Source organism: Parasteatoda tepidariorum, chromosome 1, assembly GCF_982258835.1.
Source record: "Parasteatoda tepidariorum strain Cologne lab strain chromosome 1, Ptep-v5.0, whole genome shotgun sequence".
Classification (NCBI taxonomy): Eukaryota; Metazoa; Arthropoda; class Arachnida; order Araneae; family Theridiidae; genus Parasteatoda; species Parasteatoda tepidariorum.
In genome coordinates, this window is record NC_141755.1 from 114970499 (window position 1) to 114995102 (window position 24604).

Sequence of the window (24604 nt, forward strand, 5' to 3'; positions counted from 1 at the left end):
TTATCATCTATTAAAAAAGTATACAAGTATAAAAAAAGCAACACATAAAAAAAAAGTTTCATTTTATGCAAATTGCATGTTCAAGATAATTTAATTATGCAAATTGCATGTTCAAGATAATTTAATTATAAGTTTATGTTTTAATTACGAACACTTCCTATCACACCTGAATGACAGGTACTTAAGATAAAAGTAAAATTTATTATTTTGCACATACATCTAAGTTTTCATTAAAAAAAATCTATATTCATAAAAAAGAATGCCTTTATTTATGTCAATTATATACAAATCCACAGTTCTCTCTCTTATACATATATTGTACAACTAAACACAGCTGCACTCATAGCTTCCAAAATGGATAGGCAAAAATCCAGTAGATTTTAAGAAATATAAATTTAGAGACAACTGTTCCAAAATATACTAAATATTTTACACATACGGAATTTTAGGGATTTTCATCATCATCAAAATACAAAAACTTTATTACACTAGTAACTATAAATGTTCTGCAATATTTTCCATTTATGATTGGCATTAAGCGAATATGAAAGTTTTTTTTATTTTTTTATTACGTTAACTCATAATTTATATATGACATACATAGATACATAGATATGTTAATCATTATTAATAATTAAATATTTCATTATTTAAAAAGGGAGTTCTAAATAAAAATTAACTAAAACATGTAGAACAAAGAAACAGTTTACTATTGCGTAAAAATTCTATTCCAATAGGGATTTTTTTTCTTCTAAAACTTAATTTCAGGAAATTTTCTAAAATGTACAAAAACTGGGAGAATTTTTATTACACCAGTAGAGTTGGCAGCTATGTGTATTAAATTTAAAAGTATGATAAACATCGCTGTCTACTTAAAAATATTTCCGACCACTAATTTGAATGTTACAGTCCCCCCTCCACTTTAAAAAAACATAATTTCGATGGGGGTTAATTCAATATTTTATAATATCAATAATTTATTAGCTTACAGTTCTATAGAATCAAAAATAAGTTTCAAACAGCACACTTATATTAATTATCCACGGTCAATTTTATAATATAAGGAGGCAACATAGGTGGCATGAGGATTAACCAGCCAGAGATTATCTTCAACGTTGAATAAAGATGGGCATTAAATAACTTTTCTTAATTGATAAAAAAATTTTATTTTGACTCCTTAACACTCCCTGTTTTTATTAACTCTGATCCTTAAATTTAACTAAGAAGTGGTAATCCACACTTGTAGCATTGCTTTCTCTTTACTTTGGGTAGCAGATTGGAATTAGTAATCAATAAGCTACACATCTTTCAAAACTTAAAGGATAAATAAAATTTTAAATATATTGAAAAGCATAACTTTTCAATTTTTTAAAACATTTGCTTTCCAAAAGTTAGATTTTATAAAATGGAAATCATGATTTTATTAAAGGATAGTTTGAACATGTTTTAATATTGCATGCCAACCTTAGGAATATAAAATTAGGAACACTATATGCGACAAAATTATACGCACCAATTACGAGAGCAAGACAAAAATTTAACTATTAAATAATAACATTAATAGACATATATTAAAAACCTTATGTTAATTAGTAAAAAAAAATTATAAACACTATCTATTGAGGGAAATTTATAATATTAATATTTTATAATTAGGAATACCGGTATAATAGTTAAAAACAACAACCATTACCTATTAATATATAATTATTATTCTCCAAATTATAAAACACAGGTAAATATAAAACTACATCATAAACAAATATTTCTGATGGAAACGTTTAAATAATACAATACATTTTTAAAAAATAATAATAGTTACTTAAGATTCAAATTAGTGAAATGATCAGCAACAGCTATTGGAATAGTATTTTCCAATAAAAAGCTACTAAAAATTACTTCTGCACATTAATCAAAGGAAGCGCGATTGTGCCGATCAAAACAAGGAATTGGTTTAAATGCAAAAATATGAAAATTTCGGATTTTTTTATAAAAATATCAGATTTTTAGATTTGATTTAAAATTTAGGAACAAATCCGAAAAATTCTGGACAGTTGGCAACTATGATTCTGTTGATTTTGTTCTTGCACATTTGATTACAAAAATCAGCCGATTATTATAGTTTGTCTAGGGTAAGACCACATCCCCCCACAAAGTCTAAGGCCATCTGCGCTATGGAAACAAGAATAGAATAGAATTTAGGGAGGGTAGCTTCCCTTAGGGTTAACACCATAAACCGAATAAGCAGATTCCCTATCTTTCGTTGACCCGAAACCCGACATAAACAATTACTCCACACCCCTATTAGAAATAGTTATACCTCGTTACCATAGTCACTGCCAGACTAATGGCTAGGAGAGCTTTTACTTTAGACAAACTGTAGTGAACTAGTGATTTTATTTATGGGGGTCATTGTACCATGATATTAGTTCATCAAAAGTTACACCAACAGTAAATTATTTTCGATAATTAAAACTATGATATGGTTAAATCTTTACTCTCACAAATGAATAAAGTGAGAGCAGATTAATTAATAGCATAAAATAGTAATAATTATCATTAATAGTAAAAAACAGTTATTTGTAATTGTCTTGCTTTCCAAAAACAGTTATAAATTAGCAATGTTTGAAATGCTTATCTACAGAAACTTGATATTGCATATACAGATCATTTACTACTGATTTTTATTCATTAATTTCATTTTTTTTTATTAAAAAAAAATAATAAATAAATTACATGATTAAATAAATGACAAAGCAGATTTCCCCAAATAATTGCTGAATGAAAAGTAACATGAATTTAATGTACCTCAGCTCCAGAGCATGAAATGAAACAACAAAGGCCAAGAGATGATGCACACTGTAAAAAAAAAATGAAATTCCAAATAATTTATCACATTTCCTAATACATCTTTGCTTTTAATGTAAAAGCAATCTTTACCTGTGCTCTGACAGAGGGAGAGACTGTTGTGTCTAAAAGAAGGACCATCAAAATGGGTTGCAAAGTCTGAAATACTAATTCAGAATCTTCTACTGAACTCAACTGTGTACAGAACAACGCTGCCACCACTGCTGCTAGGATTTGCTCATCACCTTTCCCACGTTTCAGGCTTCTTTCAATCACATCACAGAGAGTTAGCTTTCTGGGAGAAAAAAAGACATCAATATTGCTTTCTTATATTGGAATAGTAAACAGTCACTGAATGTAACAAATAGCGATTAAAAAATTGTCTGCCAGTGCCATTTTTTTTTTGTGTGTGTGCATTTTTATTAATAGAGAATTTTTAAGAATATTTTACAATTTTCAGAAAGCTACCTTATTTTAAAATCATTTCTTCATTTTAGAAATAAACCTTGTAATGTAAACAAAATTTAAAGAGATACTTTAGAAGAAATCCCTTACACCAACCCAAACAGTATATTAAGTTGCAATGTTAACTGAATAAAATGATTATTAAAATCTAAGTTTTAATTCTATTCTAATAGAAATTACCAAAAGTTTGAGATGTCTAAATTGAGAAGATTTAAATATTTATGTAACAGTCTGCTTATCCTTAAGAAATAAAAATAATAGCAAAACAATTTGAAACTTGCATTGCAACAAAACAAGTTATAAATAGTTACCAAATATTTAACTTTCTAATTCAAAGTAAATCATGCATTCTTATTTAGTAATCAGGAATACAAATTTTAAGTATTTTTGAAAAAACTTGAAGTTTTCATCAAAAACCAAGTAAACCACAGGTTTTTGATGAAAAACCTAGGTGGGCTAGGATTTTTTAAACCTTGTTTGTTACAGATCTGTTTAATTTTTAGTACAATCATGAATTTTAAAAATGTTTTTACAGCTTTCTATAAATTTACAGTTACTTATTAGACATTGAAATCTTATACAAATTTCTTTAGTTCTTCTAGATTTTTGGAAATAGTTTTTGTTATGGATTCTACTTAAAAAAAATTTCTGATATTTTTTTTTTCTTAAGGCCTTACTTCATTCCTATAAACAGATGCATTACCAGTAGGACTTAGCTTCGAGAATTCTGTTGATTTTGAAGGTCAGTGTGGGTCTTCTACTTTGGTACCTTAGAACCCCCCCCCCCCCTCCAAAAAAAAGCACTATCTCTTCCATGCGCAATATCTCTTGTCCACACTCTATTCTTCTCTTTTAGAATGCTTCACTCTCCTCATAGAGTATCATTTTAGGCAAAAGGCAGAATATATTAAAGAAAGAACATGCTTCCTTCCCTTGCCTGTCGCCTTTCCACACACATTCCCTCTTGTCTATTTAAAAGGCTTTACCCTCGATGCATGGTCTAATTCTAGGTGATAAAAGAACAACTTTTTGTTTTAAAAAAACTCTCCTCTCAACTAGTGATGCTGAAAAATTTAGGCCCTTTAAAAACTTATACCAAGATTAGGTACTTTTAAGATTTCCACAGCCAAAGACTTCCTGCGTACAAAATGACGACAGGTGCATGCTAAAGCTGTCAGGTCACTAAGTCCTTCAAGTTTCTATAACAATTCAAAACTTTATATTATTATATATTTTAAAACAAAAGAGACAACTCTTGCAATATATATATGCAGGGTTCATGCTCTACTTTAAAAATAAAATTCAAGTACTTTTCAAGGACTTTTTAAGACTTATTTAAAATTCGCAAGGACTTAAATTTTAGTAAAAGATAGACTAAAATTTAAACCAAAATGTCTTGAGAATAATAGTTAGTTGACGATAAATGTTAGACGATAATAGCAGTACTCAAAAATAAGACTTCCATTGCTCTGTAATCTAAGTGTAAAAAAAGCAAAGGGTGATTGACATCAAGTCAAAGATAAAATTCATGATGCATAAAAATGTCGAATTTGAATTTTACATAAGGCCTATTTTAAGCTAGGTATACAATTTCTGAATAAGCAAAGATCCGGACAAGTCATGAAGAAAAGAGGAACATTTCTAACAATCTATACAAAAATGAAAACAAAGTACACTCAAATTTATTTATAATAACAAATCTACAGTTAGAGTAAAGAAAATAGAAAACATATTACTTAAAATTATTAAAAGATATTTATTAGTAAAAAACTCTTGCATCTTAAATGATATGTAAAGTTCAAAACTAGCATTAACAAATATAATAAATAATTTTTGAATGCCTGTGGTAAATTATGATTGAAAAAAGAATCAAATAAAGCGGACAAAAAAAAGCTGAACTTCTACAACATAGTCACTGGGAAGATAGAGGGGGGGAGTGTTCTATATAATACTGTAATATCAATGAGATATATAAAAACAACTATGCCAGGAGATTTTTATTTAATATTTTTAAATATTTAAACTGGCAGGAGCATTTAGACAGTGAAATTTAAATTGTTCTTAAATATAATTTTAAAATTTTGACCACTTCTCACTCCTCCATTAAAGAAAATTAATCAATTATTGCCCCAGCTTAATTAGCATTTTAAATTAATTACCAGTCAATCATTTTAAATTGAAACAGTTGCAAACTTTCAGCTAATTATCTTCTGATCGATTCTTCCTAACAATTTTCGTCACTTTGACTGTTTTAATTAACCAATCATACTTGAATTTATTAAATTTTTTTCAGTAGCATTAATCGTACGCACTTTGTGTTTGCCTTTCAATTTGACTAAACGTCATCATAACTGAACTGACTAAAACGTAATCATAAAACAAAATTTTTTAAAATTAATAATATATTTTCATAATAATATATTAAATAGTAGCTATGAATTTTTTTTTTGATTTCATGAATGAATTTTTGCAGTATATATAGAATTACTGTTAATATTTTTTTATTCATTGAATTTAAAAATTTTAGATTGTTACTTATTCATAATAATTATTTTAATTTTACAAATAATAATTTTATATTGCTTTTATTTTAAAGAAAAATAACAATTTACTAAGTTAGTTTTTTAAACTTTTATTTGTATTAGAATTATAAAAAAAATGCCTTTTAAATAGCAGGTAAGGTCAATACATTAAAGAAAGCAAGTATTATTTGAAACACACAATTCAAATTTTATGTCAAATAAAAATTTTATTTTTCAAAAGTAAGAAGAAACATAAAGCATTGCTCTACTCTTGTTGGCTAGCATATAATAATCCCTTTTCCCAGAATTATGTAGCAGGTGCAGCAAATGAGTAAAACGAATCACCCCATTAAAAATAAAGTTTCGGGTTATCTTCAGAAGTCCCCTTCCACAAAAAGGTATTATTCCATCATTTGCAACACGTCGCTATTGACGAGACACATGGCTGAACCAATTATTTATTTCACCTCAATCTTTCTCACTAGCTAATACTTTTTTTTTTAACAAATCAGTTAGGATTTAAAAAAAAAAAATGTGATAAACTTCAGGGGCCCCATTGGAACTTGGGGCCTGGGCTCATACTTAAAAACGGATCAGCTCAGGAGGATCCTGCAGGGAGAAAAAGTTCCTTTCAAGTCCAACTAGTCATATTTCTCTCTTTGAGTTAAAAGCAGGGACTACAATAAGATCAAACCTAGAGCTAAGTCAAACCAGTCTTTGCTGAGGACCACGTTGAACAAAGAGAGAAATTGTGACGTGAGCAACTGATAAGCGTGGACAGCACACGTCATCACCACAAAGGTAGGAAAATCATTCTCTTGCACTTACGTGCATCAGAAGTTAAACACAGAAATGCGGAAAATGGGGCGGCTTTCAGGAATTTCAAATACTTTTCAAGGTCATTTTAAATTTTTCAAGAATTTAACATTATTTTCAAGTACTTCTAGAGGCCCTTAAAAATCAAAATGAAATTCAAGTACTTTTCAAGGCTGCGGGAACCCTGATATATATATATATATATATAGATAGATAGATACACACACACAATTCTCCATGCACAGCAAAACGAAAATAACTAAATAAATTATAACCCTCAACAAAATTTAATTTAATATTTACTTAAAATATGTTAAACAACCAAGAAATTTGAATAAATCCAATAGAAATTAAAAATATCACAGCTGTTCCCAGAATTATATAGATTTAACATAATAAAAATTAAGTAAATCTAATGTTTCACATGACCAACAAGAAAATTTGTCGTAATAAAATTTGACTATGTTGCCTGAATAGAAAGTGTTATGCCTTTTCCCTCTAATAAGTTAGTTTAACCCACTGGCGGTTAAGGAAATGGGCAAAATTGGGAGAATGTTTCTCCCCTACACACAGTTCCCCTATCAGTTAACATGGGAAAACCGGTTTTGCTATGCAGAGAAGACTGCAGGTTAAAATGCGACTTTTTACGTGCAGAACCGTCAGTGGGTTAAGAGATATAAAGCACATAATTTTGAGTATGTTGAAATATTTTACCTCTCAGTTAAGAACTCTCCCATATATTTTGAAGACAAGCTTTTCTTGATGACTTCAAGGGATGCTATTCGAAGTTTTGCACTAAAAATAGAAATTTGAAAAAATTACTAAAATAAAAATAATAATAAATAAATAAAATTAATTTTGTAATACAAAATATGAGACTTTCAGAAATTTGACATAACAAAAAAAGACAAATGCAAAAAAAAAAAAAAGGAATTGTTGAAATTTAGGTAAACAAGACTAGACTATAGACAATTTTACTGGTTTCCGTCAGTTTTTGTTTAATTCAAAGATTTTTCGCTTACATTTTTTAGAAATTAAAATTTATTTATTTTTTGCCTTACTTTGTTTCAGCAATTAAAAATTTAATAAAAATGTAGTCAATTAACGTAAATGCAGTCAATTAACGTAAACTTTTAGAAAATATATTCCCTAGTAGTAGCAAAAGGTTATGTAATGTATAATTATTTAAATAAATTGCAATAAAAAAAATGTTGTATGGCACAACACATAAGTTGTTTAAACAGGCATATGAAAGATCAGATAAAAAATTCTGAAATACTTTAAGGTTTAATAAAAATTCTTTCAATATTAAATTACTGATTTAGTTTACCAGTTAGCCAGTGGTAAAAAGACTTCTCATAAAGCAGCTCAAACGTCAAAAAGTATGAATAAATAGAACTAAATTACTATCAAATATTAGAGACAAAGAGGGAGGTGGAAGCAGATTTAACCAATATTTCAATATTAACAGCTTACAATTTTTTTTTTTTTTGTGAGTCAGTTAAAAGTTAACCTTTCTTTCTAGTGTGATTTTGTTAGATTGTTACTCATGCAACAAAAATTTAATTTCATTTGGCATCTGTTCTCAGCCTAAATTACAAATTTTTTTTTAAGAAGTAAATAATTAAAATATTTTGAAAAAATAGATAAAAAGTTCTTTTTGAATGAAATTCAATTGATTCGTTATCCATATGTAAATATAGGATAAACTTTTAGGATTTCAGTTTTTCCTGCAGCAAAAAAAGAAAAACAATATAATCATTTGTAAAACTTTAGTTTATATGAATATATACAAAAGTTCAATCTTTAGAAATATATAGGATACATAGATATATATGGATTGTCACACTTGATAAAGTTCGATAAATAGATTTTTTTGGATAATATGTCTCTAAGGTAAAACAAACATCAAAATATTTTTAGTCAATAAAAAAATAGATGATAATGCCAATTTTCAACAACAAATAAATTCACGTGGTTTGCGAGGTTGCGCTATTTTCACAGCTTTTATTACAGATTTTTACATGGCTTTTGAAATCTCAATATTTCAATATGCCATTATAACAAATCACAAATTCTGAATCACGCATTTAAATTAATAATCATTGAACGATTACACAGTGATATTTCCAATTCTTTCGGTAATTATCATAGTAGATTTTCATGTGGTTTCTAAAGTCTCCATGTTTTAATACATTATTTCGTTCGGCATACATCGAATAGTGCATTTCATCCTCAATTACTGACGCTCCAACCACAGTTCCCCATGGATTTATGATTGTATCTTTGGCAGTTATTGCTATAGATTTTCATTGTTTTTTAATGGCACGTTATCATACACGGGAATTTCGAATCGCGCATTTGCAGAGTTAGTTTTTTATGCACTGGATTTGAGATGAAATTGTCCCTGTGGTTTTGTTGATCGCATTTTTAAGAGCTTGGGACACTAAAATCCATAGTTTTTAAATCTTCGAATTCATTTTTTGTATAATATTCTAACAATCTGCACTTTTGAATAATAACTTTATGAGCCACTTTAGTTGCGACAATTTCACCTGAAATCCGAATTTTTTTTTCAAAATGTGACATTTTTCTCATCTGAAATCGAGTGTTTGATTCTTGGCAGTAAAAAATCCTATTATATGATATGCAGAAGAAAAAAAACACGCAATTTTTATTGCATTGTCGTGAAATGTCAAATTTTGTTTTCGTTATATCATTTCTTTTTTTCATATTATAGCATACATCAGATAAAAATAGAGATTAAATTGAAAATCTTAAAAAAAATCATTAAGGAGCAGAAAAGCGAAAAATTCTCATATCTGCTTGCTTCTTTTTAACATGTCGCAAACGTAAAAAAATTACAGACATATATTTTTAAAAATAGGCAAAAGTTTTGCTTATTTTGATTGCTAAAAAGTGTCCGATAAAGAGACCCTTCCGGTGAAACGAACACCCAGATGTGGTATACTATACTGTGTGTATATATATCACAAAAAATACAAAACAGGATAAAAAGAGACAAATGAAGGGGGGGAGTTATTTATATATACATATACTTAAAACACTATTGTTACCTTTTTTGATAAGTGCCTTCAATAGCTTCTTTGAACTTATCCTCAAAATTATCAATCAATACATTTTCCTCATCTACCTCAGTTACTGAAAGATTTTCACACAAAAACTTTAAAACAAACACAGCCCATACATAAAAAGCAATTTGAATACATTTTTAATTTAAAAAAAAGATAAAATATTTTGGGTCCCAGTTACAAATGCCTTAACATAATGATACAAAAGTATTTGCTATAGATTTTAGTATTAGAAAAATTAAATTCTGTGAAGGGTTTCTCTAAAAACAACCTAATCACACGTTCAAAGCAAATGGAAATTTATGGTTTTCTAAAGAGGATAAAAAAGTTCAGAAAATTTTTTTTTTAAAGTAAAATAGGGCACTTATCGTTTAGAAAGCACAATATCTCAATCATTAACAATAACAAAATATATTAAAAACAATATCACAATCAATATCGAAAACATATATTGCTAATGACTGAATAAACATAATACTAATTATTGAATATAACAACTCAGAAAAACTACTGCTAACACAAGGTCCTTTTAATGAATGAGTATATCGCTAATGGGCTGCAATAGCTGCATGACTCAAAAAATCAAGTTTTGAGATAAGTAGGTTTAAAGTTTTCATTGCTAGGCAAAATGCATAAGAAATGCTTTAGTTTGCTTAAACGAAGGTTACCTTCAAGTTGAATTATGAGTTGCTCTAATATTGCTGCTGAAAGAATGTGTATTTTCATATTTACACCAGTTCTTAGTAAAAAAATGCGTGTTTTTTAAAGTTGTGCCATTATTGCAGCCTATGAGCGACATAAAATTATTTTAAAAAATGACACAGTATTTCTCATTTTGAATTATAAATTTCTATGAAATGCGACTAGTCGCATTAATTTTGATGAATGTCTACCAGCTAACTTTGAAGAAATAAAACAACGAAGATTTTACTAGCGACATATTAACCTAAAGAAGATCTTTTAAACCATTATTTATAAGTATTTAAACTATTAATATTCAACATACTGCAATACTGGCAATAGCACCATTTATTGAGGAGTAAGAGAAGTAAATTTGGCATTAGCGGATATTTTATCGGCAAATACGCAGAATATTCTTAAAAAGAATATTTCAACAAATGCACAGAAATTTGAGAATATACGAGAAAACATGAAATAGTTGTAAAATACAGTTGGTTAAAAACAGGAGACTTGGCAAGCATGGAATGAAAGACCTCATCATTTACAGGGTATCTACTATCTTTCAGATTTTCGAATTCATGACTTTCCATGACTAATTCTAAGAATTTTTCATGACTTAATGAAGTTACTATTTTCTCCCGACAAAAATAGAAAAATAAATTTAAAAAGCATTATAATAACATTAATTGAAATAATAGGTATAACCAAAACTGTTATACTCTGCATCTTCATATTTATAGTTTTTAAATAAAAAAAATGGATGAAATAAGGAGCTGAAGCAATAAAATAAGAGAAAAAAAATACAAAGGCAACAAATTTTTTTTCTGCAGAATTATATTCTTAAGATAGTTTTCTTGTTCATCGGAAAGGAAAGAAATACTCCCGATTTTTCTGTTCTCATTTCAGAATAAAAAAAATTCGCCAATCGCTTTCTTCAGTTAGAATTTTAAATTGACAAAATCAAAATAAAAAAATAACAAAAATTTAGAAATCACAGAAGTTTTTAAAAGATGATTCGCTCTATAAATGATGTTTTTTCTTTCATTCTTTGAAAAAACACCATAAACTTTAAAGAACATGATAAAAAAAATTTATATTTTAATAAAATATGACTGTGAGTGGGGACACCATGTTCGAAACGCCATGAGATTGGGTGGGGGTAGGGGGATAAATTCCATTTTAAAAATAAGATTTTTCAGCGACCTAAATCCATAACTTTCCATGATGAAAAAATAGAATCATGACAAATTTATTTCAATACCGAAATTCATGGCTTTCCAGGTGGGCAGATAACCTGCATTTATGAATTTGTAATAATTTGAAAATTGAGATAACTTTTATATTGAGTCACAATATCATATAAAATTTTTGTAAACAATTTTAAAGACATACTTGTATCATCATCACTATCAAGTCTTAGCTCAGACACATTACTAACAACGCTTGCAGTGTCAGCAACTGATTCTTCTTCACTAGCAAAATTGGAATCCTGTTTTTGACGCCCAACTGTAACACAATTTATACTTTAATAACACACACACACAAAAGGAATTTTTTTTATTTTCATATTCAAGAGGCCTAAGCAAATCAGGGAGTAAAATAATACTCTATTATCTGGTGTACAAGTTAACCTTGAATTTTAAGAAGTTGATATATACGTTAAAATAATCAACAAGTTTTGGGAACTATGAGCAGTAGCAAGCGAGAAACTTAAAAATAAACATCACAGAAGGGAACGAAATTGTAAGATATAGCTTGTACAATAAATTACATATTATTTTTCAAATAGTTTTTACAAGTTCAAAAATCCATCCCTATGGTACCTTACCACATTAGTCTCAGTAAAATAAAAATATATTTTTAAGTATGAAGATTTGCAAAAATAAGGAGAATAAAAATTATTATAAATGATACACGCATTAGATATTACAAAAAAGAAAAAACTATATACAACAATTTAATTACAGTAGGGAACCGATTATCCGGAACGATCGGGACCATCGCTATTCCGGATAACTGATTTTTCCGGTTTTCTGAATCACTACGAAAAGCCGTTTTTTTATTGTTAAACCCAAGTAAAAAAAAAAAATTATGATAATAATCTTAAAAAGAGGAAAAAACGATGAAGTAATACACTAATGATTATTTCCAAAGTGATGGTAAGGTAAACATCCTTCAAAAAAGAAAGAAAATCCTAAAATCTTATGAGGAAAAAAAATATTTTTTAAAAAAATGGCGGGAAAATTTCTCGAATTTCGTTCCGGTTTTTTGGTTTTCCGGTTTTCTGATTTCCGGATAACGGGTTCTGTACTGTATTATCAAGTCATAAGAAAAGACCACTAACAATATGTCAGGGTTAGAGGAAAAGCATGCCCCCCCCCTTAAAAAAAAGAAAAACTCTTTTTTTTTTTTGTCGAAACCAGTTTTATTCGGTTTAAGCCAGAATATTTTAGTTTATTAAAAATATTAGGTTAAATATTAATTCATGCTCTAAATTAAAAGAATTATAAGGTATGATTGTGCATATAACAAAAAGTGATTTGGCAGAACAGCGCAATATCAAATATTTGACACAAAAAAAATTCATAAGGAAATATTTTTTTAAATAAATAAATTTAGACATTATTAAAAATTAATCAAAATTCGGATAAAAGCGAAAGTATTTTAAAACAAGAAAAAAAGCTAGATAGAAATGAAACAAAAATCTCTCTTAATATTGCTCATATATAAAACAGCAAATTATTTTATATGTTAAAATATGAAAATTATTTATGAAATGAAAATTTACAATTTTAAAATGACATTCTTATCTACATTTAAGCTCTTAAACAAGAAAAATATTTTGTTTCTTAATTAATTATCAATGAGATTTGATAACAGTTTATTATCACAACCTTAAGATACCTGAATACCTTCGCAGACAAATTTCTGAGATTTTTAATTAAGAATTTTTTTTATATTTAGATTTATGTGTGTATTATAACACTGAAACATGATATGAACATAAATATGAAAAGAGAGGAAACAGGCCAAAAGAGACCGATAATTGGCTCTTTTTTTTCCAGAATCCTTAACCCTTGTTAAAATTTATTGTTCTTTCATTATCCTTTCTTTACAATACTCATAAAAATTCAACTTAGAATGGAGAAGACATTTCTTATGAAAATGAAAGAAAATAATTGAAAAATTAGCCTTTGTGATATTTTGAATTGATGTGTATAAATTTTTTTCTTATAAGAATGCCTGCTGGTTTTGGTTTACCTTTCCCAATAGCCTCAGTTTGGCAGTTTTTCCATTCATAAGAAACATGAATGCCTTTGGTTTCTGTATGTCAATTTGCGACAAGAATCACACCTTAGTTTACCTTTAACATTAATCTCTTACATTTAAAAAAAAATATTGATATCGTTCTTTCGTCCAGCATTTAAGAAGACTAGTTTTGTTTTCCTAGTTAACACTTAATGATTCATCTGTATAGACATGCTTTCCATTTCTATTATTCTTTCAACCAATTTCGAATCGGTTTTAGATCTTTTAGAAAAATTGTCCGCTAAATTCAGTTATCTTTTTTTAAAAAAATAATTACTTGAAAAATTGTTGAATTATGTTAAATGCTCCAAAATAGTAAAAATCTACAATATACTTATTTCTGCAAACTATGAACAAAACTCCTGCAAATGTTAATGTTTAAAATCGATAAGTGACAGGAAATCTTATAAAAGTTTAAGAGTCGGTAAGCATGCATCAGCTGAATCCCCTCACTGGCTTAGACTCATCTCAAATGCTTTTGTTTTACATTGAATGTTCTTGTTTCATCTTGAATGATCTTGTTTTAACTTGATTGGTCATGCTGTAGAATGTGAAACTGAATGAACTAGTTGGAGGATTATTAAAGATTTCTTAAAATAACAGGTCACTCGTGAAGAAGTTTTTGAATTCTATTAGACTTGAATGCAATTCCCTAGAAATTATGATACATTGTTGAAACTTCAGTTAGATTTTAGTTTTAAAAAAAAAAAAAGTTTTTTTTCTTCTCCAAATATTTGTTTAAATAACTGTAATAACTCTTAATGAATTTTATATTCTTGAACATATTTTATCTAACCAAATTTATAGTTATGTAGTTATAATAAATTTTATATTATATCTAGTTATTTACTAATCATTACTTTATTTACAAATATGTAAAGTTTTATGTTTGCAGATGCAAACATATGTTAAATTTCATACCACTTGGAGGACAATTTGATCGCCAATACATTCCTTCAAAGTTAGGGGTGCATTACCTAAGGCCCAAAAATGGCCCTCTAAGTCTCTTAACGTGTTTCCTGAACTGTCTAAAATATTATAAAATTTTTTAAAAAAAAAAACACTAAATTATTTAAGCCAGGTTCTTTAACAGAAAGCTACTACAGTAGGGAACCGATTATCCGGAACGATCGGGACCATCGATATTCCGGATAACTGATTTTTCCGGTTTTCTGAATCGCTGCAAAAAGCCGTTTTTTTTATTGTTAAACCCAACAAAAAAAAAATTGGAAATAATTTTAAAAAGAAGAAAAAACGATGAAGTAATACACTAATGATTATTACCAAAATGATGGTAAGGTAAACATCTTTAATAAAAGAACGAAAAATCCTAAAATCTTATGAGGAAAAAAAATTTTTTTTTTTAAATAGCGGGAAAATTTGTCGTATTTCGTTCCGGTTTTTTGGTTTTCCGGTTTTCTGATTTCCGGATAACGGGTTCTGTACTGTACTTTCATTTAGAGCCTTGCTTAAAATATAAAAGTTCCACTGATGTAAGGTACAGAGTTTGCAGTGAATTGTAATTCTTTATGAAATTGTACAACTAAACTAAAAGAGAAATTATTTTTTTGCAAGTTGATACGGGTGCATAGCCAAATTTTTCAACAAAAAATTAGCACCTTTTAAGAACTCAAAAAATATTTTAAAGCACTACATTAAAAAAAAAAAATATCAATTAGGATAGGCACACTAACAGAACTATTTCCTTCTTACTGTTGAATATTCTTCAACAGTTCGAAGAGAAGAAGAAAAAAACTCTTCGCTTGATTATCTTAGCCGCCATAAAAAAAAGTTATGCACGATTTTAAATATATTCAACATTGAGTAGTTCATTCTGTTTTTTCAATTAATAATTACTTTATTTAATTACATAAAAAAATTCATTTTAATTCAAAATTATAATTAGTTTAACTATTATTTAAAAAGTTATTGAGTGATTTAAATAAAAGTAAGAAAGCATATTCAATAAAACACCAACAAAATTAATATAATTGATCATATTGACTTTATAAAGATATGTAAAGAACAAAGAAACTAATAAATTCATATTACTAATGTAACTCAGTGAATAACCCCTATTAAATTTTTATTAAAATTTGTTACTTCGTTGAGTATTTGTTTATTGAAATGATTGAAAACATTAATTTTGAAATGTAAATAATGAGTATTGAAGCTAAACATTTCTGTTAGGAGTAAATTATTATATGCTACTTACACTCATAATTATCAACAAATATGACATTATTGAATCTCATTATTTCAATAATTTTTAAATTAAGAGAAGAATTAGTTTTTTCAAATGACAAATCTGAATAAAGATTTTTTGCTGCATTTCAAGTAAAGAAAACATTTCACTTCATACTTTTTAAAAAAAAATCTTGCTTCTATATATTGAATATTTTAATAAAAGAACTTATAAGTATAATTAAAATCTTAAAAGCAATAATTAATAATAATAAACAAAAAAATTAATACAGTACAATAAAGGATTGAAAATTTTTATGCAATTAATAGATTATCTGTCAGGTAAAAAAAATTATGGGATTAAAAATCTCAATTAACTCTTATCTTTATAAAAATTAAATAAATAAAAGGGAGATGGAAATTTTGACGTGAAGTTTTGTGATGGTACACTACTCTTAACCACATAAAAAATACTTAATTAGCGAAAGATCTATATCAAGTTGAAGGATTCTGTTCTATAAATAGAAGAGAGCAAGAAGCCCATACGCTTCTCAGTGATGAAGACGCTTAATCAGAGATGAAATTAACAAGAGGAACAAAATTTTCTCTAGCTATTAGAGAAAAAATTTGACAACTATTCCCCATGATTAGCAAAAATAAGAGACTTTTAAGTTCCATTTCAAAGGGCACAAAATGAAACCTGAAATTTAAAATCCCTTGCAGAGTTGGACAGGAGAGCGCAAGAATTTTCCAACTGAGTATAAGCACATGCGAACCAGCAAGTATTTTATCAAACATGTAAATTGATACTCTTCCACATTACAGACTGACGGTGCGATGAAATTAATTGCGAAAAAGTGAATGTGAAAAACCCGCTTTTTGCGAAAATCGACATGGTAACAATATTCAATAAGTCATCATCAAAATAAATCATTTTGGATAAAGGAAAATTAAATACTTTAAAAAAAAAAAAACACCCAATGAAAATAAGTCACTTGAAGTCTTTTTTAAAATGCTATGCAGCCTGTGATAAGATGAATAAAATAATGTAAAATTTCAAAAATTCAGCAATAGTCATCACATTGATCTGGATCTTGTATTGTATTAGAAACGCATTTAGTTTTCTGAATAACAATATAAGTTAACTTGCAGATTAAATGTGATTATTTATATTTGAATTTAAATAATCACTACGTAACTAAGTTATTATTTAAATTTGAAATTTGCGCATCATAATATAGTTAAAATATGGGATTTTTTAAAATCGTGCAGAATTTCGTAGCAATAATCATTGAAAAGCGATTGAGAAACAACATAGATTTACAATACAATCTGCGCAAATTGACCGCATCAAATAGTGATAACTCAAATGTGCAATTCAAAAATTACGACATTTTTTTTCATTTTTTAAAATGAAATAATTTTGTTTAGAAGCTCCTGCGGGTTAGAGGTTGAACACCCCTATCCAAGGGCATATGATTCAATGTACATTAGGGCGTTTCACATCAATTTCGACTTTCCAAGATGAGTTACTCAGTTTCAACACCTTAAATATAAATGTAAGAGCAAAAACAATTACTTCAAGAAATCTAAGGGAAGTTTTTTGTATCAGTATATATACCAAGATATTCATCATATTTTGGTGACTTTCTGGCAGTGATCGAGAAACTAAAAATAATCTCACAATATTGAAAACTCAAAAGGTCCACCTCATAACTACCCTCAGCCCAGTGGCAGAATCACGGCGACATTGTCGCAAAACGTTACAGAGATCTTGTAGAAAGATTTTTCCTTTAGAAAGTAAAAAAATTCGGTTTTCTTTTCTGCAAAAATTTTTTTTCTCTCTAAAATTATATTTAAAAGATGTCTTTTTCGCGCATCGGAGGGGAAAGAAATATTCTTTAATTTTTCGATTCTTATTTGAGAAGAATGAAAAATAAAGAATATTGAAGTAAAAAATTTCTTTTCTGCAGAAATGTTAGAAATATTTTTTACCTTCATAATTATATTCAAGAGATACCTTTTTCCCTCATCAGGGGGGAAGAAATGCTCGTGATTTTTTTTTAACTTCCTTTCGGAAAAAATAAAAAAAATTTGGTTTTCTTTTCTTTCACTGATTTTACGATTTTTAATTATTATTTTTCTATGCGATGATGTTTACGAAATGCGAAAAAAGAAATAATTAGTGTGTTTTCCTCTTACAAAATGTGAGAATATCGCCCATGATATAAGAATAAAAAAATATTGCATACTCATCATTTTAAAAAAAATACATAAAATTTTATTATATCCAAATAGGCTTTTCTTTACAAATACAACGTTTCTGTTACTTTAAATTTAATTAATAACATGTATATTAGTTATTATTAAAAGTATCTTGCAGAAAAATATTAGCGCTAGAGGAGATTGTCGCAGAAAGCCCAAAAAATTTCTGCCACAGGGACCCTCAGAATAGATATATTTTTCTCTAAATTTCAAATTATATAACTAAACAAATTTTTACTTCACTTGGGCAAATTCATTTATTGCTAATGAGTACCTACTAATTCCTAAAATCATATCAACCAAGAGTATTGGGTCATAATTTAAGAAAACTTTTCCTACCATTTAATTTCTTCTTAGAATAATATCAATATAGCATTTTTCATAGACTTTTAGTCAAAATACAAAAGTATACAAGGAAGTAAATCACATATTTGCACTATACAATACTTAATTAACTCTAAAGATTAAATCATAATGAAACAAGTATTTATAATCATTTTATTTCACCTTAAAATAAATAAAAAAAATTTAGTAAATTTCTAGTCAGAAGACAATACAAGGAATTAAGGAAGATACACAAGGAAGTAAATCAGATAATTGCACAATACAATTGCTAGTTTACATTATTGATCATTCTAAATCAATTATATGAATGTATTAGTATCGATGTTGCTAATTTAAATGTATATATTAGTGTAAACAATCATGCATCACTAAGCATAACGTCAAAACGCATTGCGTAAGCATAACGTTAAAATGTCACCCAGAGATTAGATCTAGCAACCGAAAAGTATTAGTTAAAAATAAACATGCTACATTTAGTAATAAACTCTTTATGTATCTTAAATTTAAAAATATAATATAGAATTTTTTAAATGAATACAAGGAATAACAACAAATAAACATAATCTTAACCCTATTACACAGGCACTAACCAAATTTGTTTTTCTTCTTCCCTTTAGGCATTCGTAAAATGAAAATTCCAATCTAATAAACTAAAAATTTAAATGATCAAGAGGGGCAACAAGTTGATGTAAACTTTTTAAAGTTTTCGATCATCAAATAAAGAACGGAGTAATCACAATCATTTGTTGACATCCACATGGCGAAGTGTTTGCTTTGAAGAGCAACTGTGAAATGCCAGCAATATTTAGTAATAAATTAAAATAAATAAATAGTAAGTAAATTTATTTTTAACTTGTCATGTGCATTTTAAATGACTTACAACATTTTTTTTTCCAATTTATTTGCAAACATACATTATATTAATCGAAGTTTTACTGGTAAAAGACTTTAATATCTGATTAATGTACATGTGTGTCATGTGATGTAGCTTTTTTCCTTATCATAAAAATTTTATATTACTTGACTGCTTTCTATGATACAATAATTTTTAACTGAAATTAAATTTTTAAATAGTTTAAATGAAAAGAGAAGATTATATTTTCTCGGCCAACTTTTTCACCATGTTTTTAAATTTCTCTTTGTCATTTGGCAACAACTTGCATAATACAGACAGATCGAGACATTTTAGTTCGTAAGTTTCTCTGGCATAAGCGTCATGGTGAAATCTTTTATCTCGTCTTTTTGAGTTGTGTTTTAAAATGAGTTCTGATCCTTGCGAGTCCAGTAAGCGGCCCAACGAGGAATGCCAGCAAGAGAAAGAATTTACAGATGGATCTTCGCCATTAAAAAAATTTCGTGGGATTGGCCCTAATGAGCACGCCAAACCAAAGCGTCGGGGGAGGAGGGGTAAGAAGCGTAAACAGCGAAAGTCGTCCAATAGTGGTGGCGCTGCGTGTGGTGGTGAGCACCATGAGGAGTGCAATGTTGATCATCCAGCTGAGTGCGAAAAACACTGCATGTCTTGGGATTCTGATGAGGAAGACATCGAAGTAGAAGATTTTAATTTATTTGGCGATGTGTTGATTAGACCGACTAATGTTCCGAAAGCTCCAGAAAATTCCACACAGTTTATTATTGATGATCACGATGAATGCAGATTGTATAAGAGTTTCGAAACTCCTAATCCTTACTTGCCCGATTTCTTGCGACCCGAGAAAGATAATTCAGAAATCATCGAGCCAGAAGGTGAAGATGCCGCATACGTTGATATAAATTATGAGTACGAATCTCCCCACGATTTCGATAATTCCGCGTACTATGACAAGGAGTTCGAATTATCCTATAAGAATAATCGCTACGACGAACTTTTGCGACTCTCTCGTGAAGAGTTGATTTCTGGTCTGAGAAATTTGCAAGACCACATACAGGAGTTAAACGAGGAATTGGTTAAAGAAGACCCGGATCCTATACTTGAGCGGCTACAGACTGAACTTTTAGAGCAACAAGAAAAACATTCCCAGCTCAAGGAAGAAAACTCTAGATTGCAAAAGCGTCTAGAAGAAGCCGGGATTGATTATCGGTTACTCGAAGAGAACATTGCAAGTGAAAAACATCACTTAGTGGATCATTTAGTAGAGACGAGTGATCTTTTAGTGGACGCAAGTGAACAAACTAATGTGGAGAATCAGTGTTTAGAGGATAGCATGCAAAATGTAAGTCAAGAACAACTTGAAAATGATTCTACATATGAACCAGTTTTACAGTGTTCAGAAGAGTCATTAAGTAAACAAAGCACTCAGTCACCTTTGAGTGTATATAACCAGAAAGATAATTCTGAAAGTCCGTGTCACATACCTTGCATGGATGCTTCTAACAAAGAAAATGCTTGCTACGATGAACTAACATTTGAAGAACGTCTGCAATCGGCTAAGTGCACTCCACGTCATGAATCCTGCAATGATTCTTGCAGTGAACACATTCCTGTGAAGGGTATTTTGCGGGATTCCGAGTTCAATGAAACGCAATGTTGTGAGGATGTTTCTGATGAACATGAGATGAACGCAGTTACAGTGTGATATGTATAGAACTTTCTTTAAACAAATTGCTGCTCGGTGAATAAACATTAGAACTTGTTAATATCATTTATATGGCCAAATATCTAGAATGAAAAGTGGTATTGTTTTAAAGTTTTCATATTCAAATTGTCAAACTTCTCTTTCTTATCTTTTTGAGATTATTTATTGTTAAAAATAGTTAGAATTTGGTTTTAATCTTTTTTTCCTCTTCTTGTTCAATAGTTTGTAATTAATCAACAGAAAAGTTCATTTAGTTACCTAAATTGCCTAAGGCATGCATGTACATTTCTGGGCCGACCGATAAGATGGTTGTGTATTCTGTAAAAAATATTATTAGTCAAAATTATTAAAATTAACTGACAAAAGTGTTTATTTCTTTATTTATATTGTGACTTAGAATTTTTTTTTATTTGTTTACAAAATCTTTTGAAGTAAAGTTAAAATGATTTTTACAAATAAATAATTTCGTTTTATAATCTATTGTAACTGAAGAGATTTATTGTAAGATATGAGAAGTAATAAGTTTATATATAGTAATGAAATTAATTAATGGATTTTAAGAGAAGCACATATCAGTCTTGTTTAAAGAAATTTTCAAGGGTCATTGTATTCCGGGGTTTTAGTATAATTTTTCTGGGTCTAAAAACTTGAAGCAAAGCGTGTGATTTTTCTGCCAATACTTCAGAATTCCATGTATCTCATAACCATTAATTTGCAGACTGCCGGTAATCAAAAACTTATGATCAGACAAAAAAAATAATAATGATGATTTTTTTTTTTTTTTTTTTTTTTGAAAAATTCTGCTTATGAGATGTTTACCTACACACAATTTTTTCCAACATTTCGTTTATTTCTGTTCAGCAGATTTTTGCTCTTTTGAATAATTAGGACTGTGCTGATATCGCATGTCTTACAAGATTCTGAAATGAAACATCAAACTGTAATGTGTTGCTATTCCGTATTCACATGATCTAAAAATCATATATCAGGATTCATTTTCATGAGAATTTAAAATCTAATGTCATGATTCATATTCACGTGAGTTTGAAATCCAGCAATGTGATTTGTATTGGTGCATGTTTTAAATCAAATTTTGCCTTGTGCTCTCATGCATTGCAATATTAAAAATCGATTTTTATATTTTTCCATGATATAAAAACTACACATTGACATTCCTACTCACATGATCTAAAAATTATGCATTGTGGCTCATATTTACGCAATTTAAAATTCAATGTTGTAATTTGCATTTTTTTTATTTTAAATTATAATATAAGAAGTAGTAAGTTTTTTCTTGAGTGGTTATTTTAAAGGTGTCATATTCTTCATTATAAGTTCCTTTAATTATATATACTAGCTCAAAAAATTACGTTAAAAAATATTATTCATGTTTGATATATATAAATTAATATCTTGATAACGATACTCAGGGTAAATTCACATTTTTCTGTAATAATTTTTAGAGTTAAACTAGTAACCTTGTGAACTAAATTTTTTGTCATTTTGTTGAACTTTTAATATTCTTTTATAAAATGTGTCGTTGCTCAACTATTCACAAAAATTAAATTTACATTTTAAAAATACTCAAATTGCTTCAACTAAATTTACTTACTACTTTTAAAATTAGATTTTTAATTTTTCAAGAAAAAAATTTTTTTTAATGGTTTTAAATTATGTTTAGAACAAAATTATAGACAAACGAAAGAAAAATACTGTGTGTGTGTAAGTTATTTTTTCGTAGAATTATATTAGGGTAAACAAAAAAAATCAATTCAATTTAAAAATACTTAATATGATAAAATATAGGTAAAATTAATAATAACGGATCTAAACTTTGGACCGAACAGCTACATTAATTAATAATCTGGTGGTACTTTCTAAAATTATTTTCGTTGCATGTTTTTTTTTTTTTTTTCGATACAGATATTGATTTGAAGTTTACTTGCAAGAGTTAAACACAGAAATATATATTAAAAATGTTTCTTTCTGTTTGCAGTTATGTAACATGTGTTAGTTGTATTTTTTTTTTTTCTCCAGCTGAGTAGTTCTGAAAAAGAACTGAAATTGTATCCATGGTTCCTGCGGTCCTTGAAAAGTTTTCTAGTGGTTGTAAATTTAAGTTAATGCTAGAAGATATTTCTTATTTTAAGATACCACTTAATCCTTAAGTGGTTTAGGAACTTGAGCTTTAATGCATGTATACTTTCTTTGGAAAACTGCAAAAAAAAATTTTTTTTGGTGGTTACACAGGAATTAAAATTTGAACATTTGTTTTATTATCGTTTTCGCTTGTTAAAATTTTCAAGAACTGCGGGAACCCTGTGTAGCACTAAAATTTCCGAAAGAACAAATTTGAGGGGTCAAAAACTATGATTTCTTAGATCTGCGCAACCTATAGCCGGGGGCCTGAACTGTCTAAATACTAATAAAAATGTGAAGAAAAAAAAAGTTATCGAAAGTTTTTTGGCAGCTGTGCTTTGTACAGTAAGTTACTGATTTATTTCAGTCTTCATTAGAGTACCAGATTATAACCATTTAATTTTGCAAATTCTTTTTTTGGCAAAAAGTAAAAATAGATTTCTTATGAATTTTTATTAATAAATGGGAGGGATTCCTTATTCGAAAAGTAAATGTTAAAGCATAGGATTTTAAGAATGCAATTTCGTTATTCTGATACTATATAGCAGGGGTGAAGGATTATTTGTGGCATGTACCCGAGTTCCCTTTCAATTTTTGTGCTATTATTTTTAAAAAAATTTATTATCTTTCTGTAAGTGTTTCAAAATTGCTGAGAACAAATATGAAAGACTAGGTGCAACATTGTTCAATTCAAGGAGAGTTTTCCATTTCTAATATAATTATGACACAAAAAGCATCTGGAGAATTAGAATTAATAGAGATGCAAGAAAATCAAGCTCTACATTTAAAGTTGACGTTGATTACTGAATTTTGGAAATTTGTACCAGAATCGAAGTATCCTGAATTAAGAAAGGCTGCTTGTCGAATTATTTCAATATTTGGAACAATGTACTTATGTGAATCGTTTTATTCCACTTTAAAATTCGTTAAATCCAAACACCGATCAGTATTAACTAACCAGCATCTCAAAGAATTACTGAGTAGTGCTGTCACCATTTATTCACTAAATTTTAAAGAATTATCAAGAAGTAAAATAAATGTGTTTAATTTAAAATTCAATAAATATATTTTGTACTTTTACTTATATGTTTTCGATAAATATAATTTATGCAAAAAAAATTTAATACCTTTTAAATACATATTTAAAGGCGGCTCGCGAAAAATTTCAAATTTTGAAATATGGCTCGACTATGTAGGAGCTTGGCCACCCCTGATATACAATAAGCAGTAAAAAAATGTCTGACTAAATAATAGTAAAATTGAAATTTTCTTAGTTTCTTTCTCTTTATTTGTCTCTAATTTATTTGCTTTTTAGTCTACGTTTAGAGTAATTTAGTTTAAATATATTTATTTAATTTATATT

General features: G+C 28.1%; 2 protein-coding genes across 2 annotated transcripts in view; one reads left to right on the plus strand and one right to left on the minus strand.

The window, feature by feature from the left end:
- Ifrd1 (Interferon-related developmental regulator 1) overlaps positions 1 to 19300 on the minus strand; it is a 35709-nt gene extending 16409 nt beyond the window's left edge. Inside the window, exons 1-6 of the mRNA XM_087150871.1 lie at positions 19117 to 19300; positions 11816 to 11929; positions 9728 to 9812; positions 7365 to 7445; positions 2941 to 3142; positions 2809 to 2859 (exon numbers count right to left, since the gene is read on the minus strand). Of these exons, the coding sequence (XP_087006997.1) occupies positions 2809 to 2859; positions 2941 to 3142; positions 7365 to 7445; positions 9728 to 9812; positions 11816 to 11929; positions 19117 to 19147 (564 nt within the window). The 5' untranslated portion in view covers positions 19148 to 19300. The remainder of the gene's footprint in view (positions 1 to 2808; positions 2860 to 2940; positions 3143 to 7364; positions 7446 to 9727; positions 9813 to 11815; positions 11930 to 19116) is intronic.
- A 149-nt stretch (positions 19301 to 19449) lies between these two features.
- Positions 19450 to 21467, plus strand: LOC107436101 (uncharacterized). Its single transcript, XM_016047675.4, has one exon. It carries the CDS (start codon positions 19786 to 19788, stop codon positions 21100 to 21102), a length of 1317 nt encoding a protein of 438 aa, XP_015903161.1. The 5' UTR covers positions 19450 to 19785; the 3' UTR covers positions 21103 to 21467.
- The last annotated feature ends 3137 nt before the right edge of the window (positions 21468 to 24604 follow it).

Excerpts from the sequence above, each read along its gene's own strand:
- LOC107436101 (XM_016047675.4), top strand. The coding sequence starts at position 19,786 with ATGAGTTCTGATCCTTGCGAGTCCAGTAAGCGGCCCAACGAGGAATGC.